Raw genomic sequence first — 15,870 nt, 5'->3', positions numbered from 1 at the left:
TCATCCTCCTCCTCATCATCCTTCTCCTCCTCCTCATTACCCTCCTCCTCCTCATCACCCTCCTCCTCTTCCTCATCACCTTCCTCCTCCTCCTCATTACCCTCCTCCTCCTCATCACCCTTCTCCTCCTCCTCACCCTGCTTCTCCTCATCACCCTCCTCATCACCTTTCTCCTCCTCATCACCCTTCTCCTCCTCCTCACCCTCCTCCTCCTCCATCCTTCCAGCTCCTCAGCAGCGCGTCTGTTAGTGCGTCCACTCGACCAATCACAGGTCGCCTCTGGCAGGCGCGGACCCGCACGAGCCAATCAGCGAGCAGCAGGGGCGGGACATGTCACACCTCCACAGAAAATCTGTGTTGTCGCATAAACCGACGGACAGACAGACGGACGCGGACGCTTCGTCAGTGGCTCAGCAGCGCAGACCTCATCCCCGCAGGCTGAAGCATGTCGGCGGCCGCAGCACCTCCGCACAGCGACGGTGAGGACGAGGAGGAGTACCGGAGACCGTCCAAGAGGCTGAAAACAGCGGTCCGGCAGACGGAAGAAAGGGAGGAGGGGGAGGATGAGCTGGAGGAGGGGGAGGACTCGGACTCCGGGTCGCTTCCTGGAGAGGGAGAACCAGCCGTGGACCACCGGGCCCGGTGGACCGGCAGCCAGTACCGCGGAGGGCGCAAGGTAAGGAGGGTTTCCATCAGGTTACCTCCCAGCAGCATCCGCGCATTTCTGTATTCATGTCTCCGAATAAGGCTTACGTCGAAGTTGTCTGGCGCGTGCGCGCGCGCGCGCGCGTCTGTTGCGTGCAGGTATTGCAGCTTCCTCCTACAGAGGGTTGCTGGGTGTTTTCACTTGCTCAATTCCAGCCTGCAGAAGGAACTCAGAGTGATGACTGAGCACTTTTCCGTATATTGTGAGTGAATATAAAGAAACTTTGCTCCTTATGAGCTGAAGGTGCGTCTGTAGGTGCTCTGAGGTTAGTTCCTAGTTCCTAGTTCCTAGTTCCTCATTCTTAGTCGCAGGTGGGGTGCTGCACCGTCCCTTCTTTGAGTGTGTGGTCACCCCCTTAGCTGCTCTCCAACAGGTTTGTGTGTTTCCAGAAGCCTCAACTCCTCATACCCAGGTCACCAGCATCATAGCCAGGTCACCACCTTCATACCCAGGTCACCAGCATCATACCCAGGTCACCAGCATCATAGCCAGGTCACCAACATCATAGCCAGGTCTCCACCTTCATACCCAGGTCACCAGCATCATACCCAGGTCTCCACCTTCATACCCAGGTCACCAGCATCATACCCAGGTCTCCACCTTCATAGCCAGGTCACCAGCATCATAGCCAGGTCACCACCTTCATACCCAGGTCACCAGCATCATACCCAGGTCTCCACCTTCATAGCCAGGTCACCAGCATCATACCCAGGTCACCACCTTCATACCCAGGTCACCAACATCATACCCAGGTCACCAACATCATACCCAGGTCACCACCTTCATACCCAGGTCACCAGCATCATAGCCAGGTCACCAGCATCATACCCAGGTCACCAGCATCATAGCCAGGTCACCACCTTCATACCCAGGTCACCAACATCATACCCAGGTCACCAACATCATAGCCAGGTCACCACCTTCATACCCAGGTCACCAACATCATACCCAGGTCACCAACATCATACCCAGGTCTCCACCTTCATACCCAGGTCACCAGCATCATAGCCAGGTCACCAACATCATACCCAGGTCACCAGCATCATACCCAGGTCACCAGCATCATACCCAGGTCACCAGCATCATAGCCAGGTCACCACCTTCATACCCAGGTCACCAACATCATAGCCAGGTCACCACCTTCATACCCAGGTCACCAACATCATACCCAGGTCACCAACATCATACCCAGGTCTCCACCTTCATACCCAGGTCACCAGCATCATAGCCAGGTCACCAACATCATACCCAGGTCACCAGCATCATACCCAGGTCACCAGCATCATACCCAGGTCACCAGCATCATACCCAGGTCACCACCTTCATACCCAGGTCACCAACATCATACCCAGGTCACCAACATCATAGCCAGGTCACCACCTTCATACCCAGGTCACCAACATCATACCCAGGTCACCACCTTCATACCCAGGTCACCACCTTCATACCCAGGTCACCACCTTCATACCCAGGTCACCAACATCATACCCAGGTCACCAACCTCATACCCAGGTCACCACCTTCATACCCAGGTCACCACCTTCATACCCAGGTCACCAACATCATACCCAGGTCACCACCTTCATACCCAGGTCACCAACTTCATACCCAGGTCACCAACCTCATACCCAGGTCACCAACCTCATACCCAGGTCACCAACATCATAGCCAGGTCACCACCTTCATACCCAGGTCACCACCTTCATACCCAGGTCACCACCTTCATACCCAGGTCACCAACATCATACCCAGGTCACCAACCTCATACCCAGGTCACCAACTAACCCTAACCTAACAGTGGAAACCTGAGAGGTTTCAGCCTGACACACGTGAGGAACCTTCTCCAATTCTTGACACATTTAAGCGTGAGCTCGTCCTCCACTGACGAAGCCCTCAGTGTCACTGATGTCGACCTTGAAGTTCCTGCACCAGGAACTTGGCAGCGTGACTTGGTTGTTACAGCCGGACTAGCTTTGGCCTACTAACGTTATCTCTCCTCAACGTGTTTCGCCAGCTGTTTGTTGAAGCCTCTGCAGCTTCGCAGCCTTGTGGTCGACTCACCGTTTAAGTCACCCAACGTCACGCCGACTCTGCTCCAGTCTCACTTCCTGTCTAAGCAGTTTAAACCTAAAAACGTTTCCTGTCTGACGTTTGGATTGAGACTTTGGAACCATAAATATACAAAACCCAATGCTACTAGCTGTGAGCTGTTGCACGAGGGCTACCTTCACGCACGTGCTGCTGCTGTGGCCTCACGCCATATTTGGACTCGGGGAACGGCATCAGAAACAAGCTCACACGCGTTTCTCCGCCAACGCATTGTCGTAGATGTAACAGCTCACCAAAAGCTCCTCCTACCAGGACCAAAGAGTGATGGTACACGCTTTAAAAAGGTGCTCCTGGAGACCTATGAAATGAGGGTTCAAGGTCAGATCCAGGTCGGGGGTCACTCCAACATTCCTCCCAGACAAACTACAGAGATGATCCTGCAGTCAGGAGAACATCTGATCTGATCACAATCACCTCAGTTTGGTCTGAAGGAAGGAGAACAAGGAGGTCTGAGGTGGTCAGACTGTCTGTCTTTAAGAGCAACCTAAAGTTTGTCTGACTGTTCTGTTACCTCTGCCTTCATAGCACCTTCTCCAGCACCTTCTCCAGAACCATGGAGGTAAAAGGAAGGCTGGGTGTGGGTCTGTGGTTTCCATCTGGATAATGTGAGGGTTTTCCAGCAAGGCTCTGACTACTGTGAGCGAGGGGTTCACAGCTGTTGGACCTGAAGAACCTCCCATCCGGTTGTTCTTTTACCCTCAGGTCGATTTAAGTTGCCGACGGTAAACAGACGACGTTGGTGTCATTGGCGGTTTCATTCCTGAGGAAACCCCGGCGTTCGATGTGACTGTGACAGCGGTGTGTGAGAGACCTTTGTGTGTGTTGCAGGACAATGATGGAGACTCCCACCGGATCTCTCCCAGCCCCGTGGTGCACGTCCGAGGTCTCTGTGAGGCTGTGGTGGAGGCAGACCTGATAGATGCTCTGGAGAAGTTTGGACCCATATGGTGAGACTGCGTCCGCCCGTCGGACCCCTTGTCTGCAGCTCTTATATGAGCTCTCATTTCTGTGTCGGGACCCTGGTCCACGAACGTCTGACTGAAGAAGTGAAGCCGTTTCTAGTGACCTCACTGAGGTGGAACCACAGCAATGGTTCCTCTGTACCTGAGCTGATGTTCCAGCCCTGAATGCTTCCGTTGGTGTCTTCTTAGTTATGTGATGATGATGCCCTTCAAGCGACAGGCCCTGGTCGAGTTCTCGGAGCTCCAGAGTGCTGATCGCTGCGTCTCCTGTGGAGCCAAGGAGCCCGTTTACATCGCAGGTACCACCTTGAGGAGTCTGTCGTCTGTACGTGCACACACCAACGTGCATGTGTTCATCTGTTCACCAGGCCAGCAAGCGTACTTTAATTACTCGACATCCAAGAGGATCACCAGGCCCACCAACGCTGACAACCCCAACAGTGGAAACAAGGTCCTCCTCCTGTCCATACAGAACCCCCTCTATCCAATAACCACGGTAACCATGGCAACACTCTGCTGATTATGGCCGTTGATATGCATATGTTGATGACAAACCACATGCTGTCAGCCTCCCACTGCTACGCTAGCACCCGTACCGGACTCTCTGGAGTTTAACGGGTCACTTTTAGTCTCCCACAAAACTAAGTTGTTGTTGTTGTAATTTATGATTTGGTTTGATCCCTTTGCTCCAGGATGTTCTCTACACCGTGTGCAACCCCATCGGGAACGTCCTGAGGATCGTCATCTTTAAACGGAACGGAATCCAGGCAATGGTGGAGTATCCTGACCTGTGTGTGAGGGCGGAGGGAGGTGGGGGGAGGTGGGGGGAGCTGGAAGGAGCTGGAGGAAGGTGGAGGGAGGTGGGGGGAGGTGGAGGGAGGAGGGAGGTGGGGGGAGGTGGGGGAAGGTGGAGGAAGGTGGAGGGAGCTGGAGGGAGGTGGAGGGAGGTGGAAGGAGCTGGAGGAAGGTGGAGGGAGGTGGAGGGAGGAGGGAGGTGGGGGGAGGTGGAGGGAGCTGGAGGGAGGTGGAGGGAGGTGGAGGAAGGTGGAGCTGGAAGGAGCTCTAGGGAGGTGGAGGGAGCTCTAGGGAGGTGGAAGGAGCTGGAGGAAGGTGGAGGAGGAGGGAGCTGGAGGGAGGTGGGGGGAGCTGGAGGGAGCTGGGGGGAGGAGGGAGGGAGCTGGAGGGAGCTGGGGGGAGGTGGAGGAAGGTGGAGGGAGCTGGAGGAAGGTGGAGGAAGGTGGAGGGAGGTGGAGGAAGCTGGAGGAAGGTGGAGGGAGGTGGAGGAAGGTGGAGGGAGCTGGAGGAAGGTGGAGGAAGCTGGAGGAAGGTGGAGGAAGCTGGAGGAAGGTGGAGGAAGGTGGAGGAAGGTGGAGGAAGGTGGAGGAAGGTGGAGGAAGCTGGAGGAAGGTGGAGGGAGGTGGAGGGAGCTGGAGGAAGCTGGAGGAAGGTGGAGGAAGGTGGAGGGAGGTGGAGGAAGGTGGAGGAAGGTGGAGGAGCTGGAGGAAGGTGGAGGAAGGTGGAGGGAGCTGGAGGAAGGTGGAGGAAGGTGGAGGAAGGTGGAGGAAGCTGGAGGAAGCTGGAGGAAGGTGGAGGGAGCTGGAGGGAGCTGGAGGAAGGTGGAGGGAGGTGGAGGAAGGTGGAGGAAGGTGGAGGAAGGTGGAGGGAGGTGGAGGAAGGTGGAGGGAGGTGGAGGGAGCTGGGGGGAGGAGGGAGGGGAGCTGGAGGGAGCTGGGGGGGAGTGGAGGAAGGTGGAGGGAGCTGGAGGAAGGTGGAGGAAGGTGGAGGGAGGTGGAGGAAGCTGGAGGAAGGTGGAGGGAGGTGGAGGGAAGGTGGAGGGAGCTGGAGGAAGGTGGAGGAAGCTGGAGGAAGGTGGAGGAAGGTGGAGGAAGGTGGAGGGAGCTGGAGGAAGGGGAGGAGGTGGAGGAAGGTGGAGGGAGGGTGGAGGAGGAAGGTGGAGGGAAGCTGGAGGAAGGTGGAGGAAGGTGGAGGGAGCTGGAGGGAGCTGGAGGGAAGCTGGAGGAAGGTGGAGGGAGGTGGAGGAAGGTGGAGGAAGGTGGAGGGAGCTGGAGGGAGGTGGGGGGAGGTGGGGGGAGGTGGAGGAGGATGGAGGAGGTGGAGGAGGTGGAGGGAGGGTGGGGGGAGGGGTGGAGGGAGGTGGGGGGAGGTGGAGGAGGTGGAGGAGGTGGAGGAGGTGGAGGAGGTGGTTTCCTTGACTCTGGTCTCTGCAGGTTTGAGTCTGTTCATTGTGCTCAGAAGGCCAAAGCTGCCCTGAATGGAGCCGACATCTATGCTGGCTGCTGCACCCTGAAGATTGAGTACGCCAGGGTGAGTCCAGAACCACCGCAGGCCCACAGAACCCCTGCAGGCCCACAGAACCACCGCAGGCCCACAGAACCCCTGCAGGCCCACAGAACCACCGCAGGCCCACAGAACCCCTGCAGGCCCACAGAACCACCGCAGGCCCACAGAACCACCACAGGCCCACAGAACCACCACAGGCCCACAGAACCCCTGCAGGTGCTGGCAGGAAGAGAGACCTTTAGCACATCTTTATTTCTCTCCGGCCCCATCCTCAAACCCAGATCTCCGGCACCTACTGCTGGGGCCCAGAGCGCCGGCGTTCTCTGTCCTGGCTTCAGGACAGGCTCTAACGAGGTGTCCCTCAGCCCCATTAACACGACCTGTTGGAACCCAGCAGCTCCCTTCTGGTCGGGGGGGGCACCTGTCCGTACCTGGACAGAGCTTTGGTATCGGATCATGATAGACGGGGGTGAAGGTGGTGAGGACGACACCACAGCACTCTTGATTCTAGAGGCAACTTCACGCTGTCAAACCCCTCCAGTCCCTGGGCCCGGGCCCCTAGCCCCCGGCCCTCAGCCCCTGGCCCCCGGCCCTCAGTCCCTGGGCTCCGGCCCCCAGTCCCTGGCCCCCGGCCCCTGGCCCCCAGTCCCTGGGCCCTGGCCCCTGGTCCCCAGTCCCTGGCCCCTGGCTCCTGGCCCCCAGTCCCTGGGCCCTGGCCCCTGGCCCCCAGTCCCTGGCCCCCGGCCCCTGGCCCCCAGTCCCTGGCCCCCGGCCCCTAGCAAAGGCCCAGGTCCCTCCAGAATCGGCACCATCGCCAACATCTTCTTTGGTCCGCTAACAGTTTCTGAACATGCCATTAAAACGTGGCGGTAGCGGCCCGACAGGGCCAGAACCGGCATGGAGCCCAGAATCCACTGGGCCCAGTCTGACCGATGCTGCCTGTGTTCCTACAGCCCACACGCCTGAATGTGATCAAGAACGACAACGAGAGTTGGGACTACACTAAACCGTACCTGGTCAGACGAGGTAGGACATCTCTGTTCCTCTCTTCTACACCACTAAGAACCCAACAGAAGCTGACGTGGGGTCAGTTCTGCAGTGATAGCTAATAATGTTGCTCCTCCGGCTACGGGCTGCACACACGTAGCAACAGGTGAGATTAGCAGGTGGTGAGTGAAACGCTCACATTCATGTGATCATGTGACCACAATCTGATTCCCCCACCAACACAACCTCAACCTAACAGCAGAGCAGCATGCAGCTAGTGGGTGTAGCTCTATAACCAGGTCTGAGTAGCCTGGGAGGACAGCAGCAGCAGCAGTAGCAGCAGCAACAGTAGTAGCAGCAGCAGCAGCAGCAACAGTAGTAGCAGCAGTAGCAGTAGCAGCAGCAGCAGCAGCAGCAGTAGCAGTAGCAGCAGCAACAGTAGTAGCAGCAGCAGCAGCAGCAGTAGCAGCAGCAACAGTAGTAGCAGCAGCAGCAGCAGCAGCAGCAACAGTAGTAGCAGCAGCAGCAGCAGCAGCAGTAGCAGCAGCAACAGTAGTAGCAGCAGCAGCAGTAGCAGCAGCAACAGTAGTAGCAGCAGCAGCAGCAACAGTAGTAGCAGCAGCAGCAGTAGTAGCAGCAGCAGCAGCAGTAGCAGCAACAGCAGCAGCAGCAGCAGCAGCAGTAGCAGCAGCAACAGTAGTAGCAGCAGCAGCAGCAGTAGCAGCAACAGTAGTAGCAGCAGCAGCAGCAGCAACAGTAGCAGCAGCAACAGTAGTAGCAGCAGCAGCAGCAACAGTAGCAGTAGCAGCAGCAACAGTAGTAGCAGCAGTAGCAGCAGTAGCAGTAGCAGCAGCAGCAGCAGCAACAGTAGCAGTAGCAACAGTAGCAGTAGCAGTAGCAACAGTAGCAGCAGCAACAGTAGCAGTAGCAGCAGCAGCAACAGTAGCAGTAGCAACAGTAGCAGTAGCAGCAGTAGTAGCAGCAGCAGTAGCAACAGTAGCAGCAGCAGCAGCAGCAGTAGCAGCAGCAGTAGCAGCAGCAGCAACAGTAGCAGCAGCAACAGTAGCAGCAGCAGCAGTAGCAGCAGCAACAGTAGCAGCAGCAGTAGCAACAGTAGCAGCAGCAGTAGCAGCAGCGACAGTAGCAGTAGCAGCAGCAGTAGCAACAGTAGCAGTAGCAGCAGCAGTAGCAGCAGCAACAGTAGCAGCAGCAGTAGCAGCAGCAGTAGCAACAGTAGCAGCAGCAGTAGCAGCAGCAACAGTAGCAGTAGCAGCAGCAGTAGCAACAGTAGCAGTAGCAGCAGCAGTAGCAGCAGCAACAGTAGCAGCAGCAGCAGCAGCAGCAGTAGTAGTACCGGTACTACTACTACTGCTGCTGCTGCTGCTGCTACTGCTGCTGCTGCTGTTGCTACTGTTGCTACTGCTACTGCTACTGTTGCTGCTGCTGCTGCTACTGCTACTGTTGCTACTGCTGCTGCTACTGTTGCTGCTGCTGCTGCTACTGTTGCTACTGCTGCTGCTGCTGCTGCTGCTACTGCTGCTACTGTTGCTGCTGCTGCTGCTGCTGTTGCTACTGTTGCTACTGCTGCTGCTACTGCTGCTGCTGCTGCTGCTACTGTTGCTACTGCTGCTGCTGCTGCTACTGTTGCTACTGCTGCTGCTGCTGCTGCTACTGTTGCTACTGTTGACGCAGCATCAGACACATCTGGGGAAACAGCGCAGCACATACTGCCATCAATCAGCGCTGGTGAAGCAGCCTGGACTGCAGACCTCTCTCCCACCAAGACTCTCGCACTCCTGCTTCAGCATCTTCAGTCTCCTCTACCACGCACGGTGTCACGGCCTCACGGCCTCACGGCCTCACGGCCTCACGGCCTCACGGCCTCACGGCCTCACGGCCTCACGGCCTCATGGCCTCATGGCCTCATGGCCTCATGGCCTCATGGCCTCATGGCCTCATGGCCCTGCACCTGGGAAACACTGAGGGACAGAGACAGTAGCGCAGAGCCGTGGACCGCAGGCTGACCATGCACAGCAGCTCTCTTCCATCTTCACCCCGTGCAGCACAGAGAGGAGGAGAGCGGCACCTCTGACCACCATGCAGCTGCTTCTTCAACATGCCCAGGAGCCCTCAGCCCCCCGCCTGCAGGACCCCACTCACATCTTCTCCAGTCCCACTGACTCACAGTTGAAGGAGTCTTGCAGGTTGAGGTCTGGTCCACACAGTCCACCAGAGGAGCATCCTGCTGCTGGGGCACCTTCTGCCTCCTGCTGGGGCACCTTCTGCCTCCTGCTGGGGCACCTTCTGCCTCCTGCTGGGGCACCTTCTGCCTCCTGCTGCCTTGGATCAAGGTTCTGATTGGGAGCATGAGGACCTTTAATCTGGTGGACCAGACGTCAAAACCTGCAGGGCTCCTGCTGTCAGGTCTGCTTTCATCTGTGATTGTTGCCCACAATATCACACACACACATAGACCTGCCACACACACACACACACACATAGACCTGCACACACACACACACACACATAGACCTACACACACACACAAACACACACACACACATAGACCTACACACACACACAAACACACACACACACATAGACCTACACACACACACACACACACACATAGACCTACACACACACACAAACACACACACACACATAGACCTACACACACACACACACACACATAGACCTACACACACACACACACATAGACCTACACACACACACACACATAGACCTACACACACACACACACATAGACCTACACACAGACCTACACACACACACACACATAGACCTACACACACACATAGACCTACACACGCACACACACACACACACACACACACACACACAGACCTACACACACACACACATAGACCTACACACACATACACACACACATACATACACACACACACACATAGACCTACACACACGTACACACACACACACGCAGACCTACACACACACACACACACACACATAGACCTACACACACACACACACACACACACACATCGTTTTCGGGAATGTTTTTTTCCAAACTCAGTCATGATGAACTATTGATGAGATGTTGAATTGTTTTGTGATGGACCGTATGGGCCCGGATATAAGACGACCTGATTATGAGACCTCCCCCGTCTTTTTCAAGACTCAAGTTTGAAAAAACTGTTATCTCTTCTATTTTCTTCTCTTTTCTCTTTTTTATTTTTCTTCTTCGTGACAGGGGTTCGCTTTGGCCTGGGGAGTTAAGTTCAGCATTCGCTTTAAAGATATCTGGCGCCATCTAGCGTTGTGAATGGGTCTGACGTCTAGACCCCGAATGTAAGACGACCCCCACTTTTTCAGTCTTATTTCAAAGCAGAAAACACCGTCTTATATTCGGGCCAATACTGTAATTCTCATTTATGTCATATATCTCATACATGTTCCAGCATGTTAAGGGTTCGGGGTTCTTTTGACCCTCCTCTGTCAGAGGACATCAGTGGTTACTGAGCACCTCTGGTTGGAATCATCTTGAGCTCTGGCTGATCCAGCAGCAGGTCCAGCAGCAGGTCCAGCAGCAGGTCCAGCAGCAGGTCCTGCAGCAGGTCCTGCAGCAGGTCCAGCAGCAGGTCCTGCAGCAGGTCCTGCAGCAGGTCCAGCAGCAGGTCCTGCTCGTGTGCAGGTTAACACTTGTGATGGTTCCTAAGGGGACCCGCTGAGCTGGTTCCAACCTCTGATGTGAAGTGGTCTGCAGCCTGTACTGGTCTGACTGGAGGCACGCTGCTGCTCTACACCTCCAGTTTGTTGGCTGAAGCCGTGGCGCTGCAGAGCAGCATTGCTGCGCTCTGGCCTCCACAAGCTGCTGCTGTGTGGCGTCAGCGTGTCTCCGGTGGGCAGCAGCGCCGTGTGCCGCCTGTGGACGGGCCACAGGCTGAAGGGCGCCGTGTGCCGCCTGTGGACGGGCCACAGGCTGAACGGCGCCGTGTGCCGCCTGTGGACGGGCCACAGGCTGAAGGGCGCCGTGTGCCGCCTGTGGACGGGCCACAGGCTGAACGGCGCCGTGAGCCGCCTGTGGACGGGCCACAGGCTGAACGGCGCCGTGAGCCGCCTGTGGACGGGCCACAGGCTGAACGGCGCCGTGAGCCTCCTGTGGACGGGCCACAGGCTGAACGGCGCCGTGAGCCGCCTGTGGACGGGCCACAGGCTGAACGGCGCCGTGAGCCGCCTGTGGACGGGCCACAGGCTGAAGGGCGCCGTGTGCCGCCTGTGGACGCGCCACAGGCTGAAGGGCGCCGTGTGCCGCCTGTGGACGGGCCACAGGCTGAACGGCGCCGTGAGCCGCCTGTGGACGGGCCACAGGCTGAAGGGCGCCGTGTGCCGCCTGTGGACGCGCCACAGGCTGAACGGCGCCGTGAGCCGCCTGTGGACGCGCCACAGGCTGAACGGCGCCGTGAGCCGCCTGTGGACGGCCGCGCTGTGCTGTGTGTTGATGTGATGGTAATGTTTCACTGTTATGATGGTGATGTAATGCAGGTTGATGTTCTTACGTGCTGAAGGAGAACAAAAGGCAAAGGTTGATGCGCCACAGGTACTGTGTCTCATATCTCCTGACACTCCACCACCTCCATCCCCACCACTAATTCTACAATGTAGGTTTTTTTTTTTGATAAAGTGGTTTGTAAAACCACCGATTGTCACAGTCCAATGGTTTGCTAGTCATTTCCTCATCGTTAGCTTCCTCTCTTCATGCTCTGCTGGTGGACTGTAGCGTTTCTTTGACTCATTTGAAAGGAAGAACAACTCCATTATGGATCATAATGTGCACGTGACGGGCACGTCGTCATGCTGAAGGAGAGTCTCAGTTTTGAAGCCTCCCATATTTTCTGTAATTTGAGAGAAATCTGCTGTCAGAAGAGCTGAAGAAGCTGCTCGTGTGGCAAACGTGAAGGTCCAAAACTTGTAAAAGGGTTCTTAAAGCAGGAGAGGAGGTTGGAGGAAAGAGCAGCAGCGTTGGTCGCTGGAGACGTAACCACGGCAACAGCTTCTTCAGCTCTTCGGGAGAACGCCATCATGGAAGTGTCTGTTTTATTGTATTGATCACACACGTCTCTAAAGTGATGCTAACCAAGCTAACAGATAGATGAAAACCTGTTTGGAAGAGAAACTCCATGACAGGAGAGTTTTTTTATGATTGTCTTTGATTTGATGGTTGTTTGTTGGACAAAAACACTTTGGAATCCAAACTATCATTTTTACAGTGTTCTGACCAGAGAAACAGGGAACACCCACACAAACATCCAGCTACATCATCTCAGAGGGAACACGGAGCAGCCAGAGCACCTCCAGGCAGGAGCTCCAGCCAGAGCACCTCCAGGCAGGAGCTCCAGCCAGAGCACCTCCAGGCAGGAGCTCCAGCCAGAGCACCTCCAGGCAGGAGCTCCAGCCAGAGCACCTCCAGGCAGGAGCTCCAGCCTGGAGGTGCTCTGGCTGCTCCGTCACCAGGTCCAGTCTTCAGCATCGAACCGCTGCAGACCACAGTTACCTAAGACCTGTCCCTGTCCCTGTCCCTGTCCCTGTCCCTGTCCCTGTCCCTGTCCCTGTCCCTGTGTGTGTGTTCAGACCGTGGTAAAGGGAGGCAAAGACAAGCCATTCTGGGAGAACATCCATCGTCCTACAGTGAAAACGGATACGGTGAGATGGGCCTTCAGGATGTGGGTTTATTAGGACCCTCAAGCTTGTCCAGATTGTTGCTTTTGATGAGTGTCTCCCTGATTCCTGACCACTGTCTTCAACTGTGCGCTGCCCCAGGTCCACCCTGCCCCCTGCTGCCTCTGCCCAGTAACACCAGGTACAAGCTGGCCTCCTTGGACGTTCCCGACATGGTGTCCTACCCTCCGCCCCAGTCTTCGTCCTATTCTTACTCTGGACACATACCCAGCTCCGTTGCCATGGTGAGTGGCCTCCATCCATCCAAGATGAACTGCACCCGCATCTTCAACCTCTTCTGCCTTTATGGAAACATTGAGAAGGTAACTGTGTGTGTGTGTGTGTGTGTGTGTGTGTGTGTGTGTGTGTGTGTGTGTGTGTGTGTGTGTGTGTGTGTGTGTGTCCACATTCTACTACCAAAATGTCCTCACTTTGTTATGACTATTTGAGTGTTCAGACCTGGTGACGGTCAGGGCTACGTCAGGGGTCAGGGGTCAGGGGTCCGCCTTTCTCACGTAAACCTGTACAGCGACATTAACTGGGCTGCTTTCCCGTGTTGGCAGGTGAAGTTTATGAAGAGCGTTCCTGGTACGGCGCTGGTGGAGATGGGAGACGAGTACGCTGTGGACAGAGCCATCACACACCTGAACAGCATCAAGGTGTTCGGCAAGAGGCTCAACGTGTGGTAGGGGACACACACACACACACACACACACACACACACACACGCGAGTCTGGATCTCGTACCCTCGTTCAGACCCTGGACAGAGACAGACGGCATGACGGAGGTGTTCCACAGTGACACAGGTGTTCCACAGGTGTCCCACCCCCAGCGAGGCCAGCTGCATGGTCTCCTGTGAGCAGATGCCTCCGTCCCCAGACATGAACAGACAGCTCACATTTAGACACGGTCTCAGCATGGCCTCAGGTCTGGTGATGGGGGGGCTGTAGGCAGCGGCCAGAGCCAGGCTGCTTGCAGGAGAAGGGTAGAAGACTGTTTCCGGGGCAACAGCCTGAGCTTGTTGGGGCGGCAGCTTTATGAACTGAGAGTTACTTTAATCACTTAATTCAGGTAATATTAGTCTTTTCTCAATGTTGAGTGAGAAGTGGCAGCTCTAAGCTGATCTCAGGGGGAGCTTGAGAGGTTGGGACCGTAGAAACCGACAGCTTTTATTGGCTTTTCTTGTGTCCAGCGTCTCCAAGCAGCATGCAGTCATTCCCAGTCAGGTGTTCGAGCTGGACGATGGAAGCAGTAGCTATAAGGACTTCGCCATGACCAGGAACAACCGCTTCAGCAGTGCTGGCCAGGCCTCCAAGAACATAATCCAGCCTCCATCGGCCGTGCTGCACTACTACAACGTTCCTCCGTGCATATCACAGGAGCAGTTACTCAGGGTGGCTACCTTTCACTTATTAATGCTCATACGGTGGTGGCACTTCAGGACTGGTGGGGCTAGGCTTGGCCTTAGGGGCAGGGGCTAGGGTTAGGGTTAGGCTTGGCCTTAGGGGCAGGGGCTAGGGTTAGGGTTAGGCTTGGCCTTAGGAGCAGGGGATAGGGTTAGGGTTAGGCTTGGCCTTAGGAGCAGGGGATAGGGTTAGGGTTAGGGTTGGCCTTAGGGGCAGGGGTTAGGGTTAGGGTTAGGGTTGGCCTTAGGGGCAGGGGTTAGGGTTGGCCTTAGGAGCAGGGGCTAGGGTTAGGGTTAGGGTTGGCCTTAGGGGCAGGGGTTAGGGTTAGGGTTAGGGTTGGCCTTAGGGGCAGGGGTTAGGGTTGGCCTTAGGAGCAGGGGCTAGGGTTAGGGTTAGGGTTGGCCTTAGGAGCAGGGGCTAGGGTTTAGGGTTAGGGTTGGCCTTAGGGGCAGGGGTTAGGGTTGGCCTTAGGGGCAGGGGTTAGGGTTAGGGTTAGGGTTGGCCTTAGGAGTAGGGGTTAGGGTTAGGGTTAGGGTTAGGGTTGGCCTTAGGAGTAGGGGTTAGGGTTGGCCTTAAGAGCAGGGGTTAGGGTTAGGGTTGGCCTTAGGAGCAGGGGTTAGGGTTAGGGTTGGCCTTAGGAGCCGGTGCTGCTGTAGGAGGAGCAGATGTGGACACCAGTCCACGCGTCCACTTCCTGACCTGCTGAAACGATGGTGATATATCTGCTGTTGTTTTTCAGCTGTGCACGGAGCACGACGTGCCTGGATTTGTCAAATTCAAGATGTTTGATGCTAAACGTAAGTGAAGATTAATATCCGATTCTTTCTGATGATGGTTTCCATCTGCAGACGTAGACAGTGGATGTGTTGATCTGTTGCCTGTCCTGTGCTTTCATCTTTCTTCCTCTCCTAAATTCCCTTTTATCTCTCAGCCTCCTCTAAAACCATCTCTGGCTTGTTGGAGTTTGACAGTAAGACTGAAGCTGTGGAAGTTCTCACTGTGCTCAACCATTACCAGATCAGGATACCCAGTAAGTTCCAGTAGCAACACTCCAGTCTTCTCTGTTCACAACAGTTCGCACCTGTTCACACCTGTTCACACCGGTTCACACCTGTTCACACGTGTCCACACCGGTTCACACCTGTTCACACCAATGCACACTTGTTCACACCAGTTCACACCTGTTCACACCTGTTCACACCTGTTCACACTTGTTCACACCTGTTCACACCAGTTCACACCTGTTCACACCAGTTCACACCAGTTCACACCTGTTCACACCAGTTCACACCTGTTCACACTTGTCCACACCTGTTCACACCTGTTCACACCTGTTCACACTTGTCCACACCAGTTCACACCTGTTCACACCTGTTCACACCTGTTCACACCTGTTCACACTTGTCCACACCTGTTCACACCTGTTCACACCAGTTCACACCTGTTCACACTTGTCCACACCTGTTCACACCTGTTCACACCTGTTCACACCAGTTCACACTTGTCCACACCAGTTCACACCTGTTCACACCAGTTCACACTTGTCCACACCAGTTCACACCAATTCACACTTGTTCACACCAGTTCACACCTGTTCACACCTGTTCACACCTGTTCACACCAGTTCACACCTGTTCACACCACTTCACACCAGTCCACACCAGTTCACACCTGTTCACACCAGTTCACACCTGT

The 15,870-nt window shown here is 55.7% G+C and overlaps 1 protein-coding gene across 1 annotated transcript; it reads left to right on the top strand.

The window, feature by feature from the left end:
• The first annotated feature begins 295 nt into the window (after nt 1-295).
• On the top strand, nt 296-15,245 carry LOC115248356 (heterogeneous nuclear ribonucleoprotein L-like). Its single transcript, XM_029832018.1, has 13 exons — nt 296-676; nt 3,644-3,762; nt 3,967-4,076; nt 4,146-4,273; nt 4,470-4,555; nt 6,006-6,102; nt 7,032-7,104; nt 12,682-12,753; nt 12,871-13,091; nt 13,332-13,453; nt 13,962-14,163; nt 14,915-14,972; nt 15,107-15,245. Exons 1-13 carry the CDS (start codon nt 446-448, stop codon nt 15,217-15,219), a joined length of 1,632 nt encoding a protein of 543 aa, XP_029687878.1. The 5' UTR covers nt 296-445; the 3' UTR covers nt 15,220-15,245.
• Nucleotides 15,246-15,870: the final 625 nt, after the last annotated feature.

The sequence above is a fragment of the Takifugu rubripes genome, unplaced genomic scaffold (genome assembly GCF_901000725.2).
Source record: "Takifugu rubripes unplaced genomic scaffold, fTakRub1.2, whole genome shotgun sequence".
Lineage (NCBI taxonomy): Eukaryota > Metazoa > Chordata > Actinopteri > Tetraodontiformes > Tetraodontidae > Takifugu > Takifugu rubripes.
This window is presented reverse-complemented; position numbering and strand designations above follow the sequence as displayed.

Bases quoted from the DNA above. Each gene is read 5' to 3' on its own strand.
- LOC115248356 (XM_029832018.1), top strand. From the start codon at position 446: ATGTCGGCGGCCGCAGCACCTCCGCACAGCGACGGTGAGGACGAGGAG. The intron at 677-3,643 runs GTAAGGAGGGTT...TGTGTGTTGCAG, and splicing joins AGTACCGCGGAGGGCGCAAG to GACAATGATGGAGACTCCCA. The intron at 13,092-13,331 runs GTAACTGTGTGT...CCGTGTTGGCAG, and splicing joins TTTATGGAAACATTGAGAAG to GTGAAGTTTATGAAGAGCGT.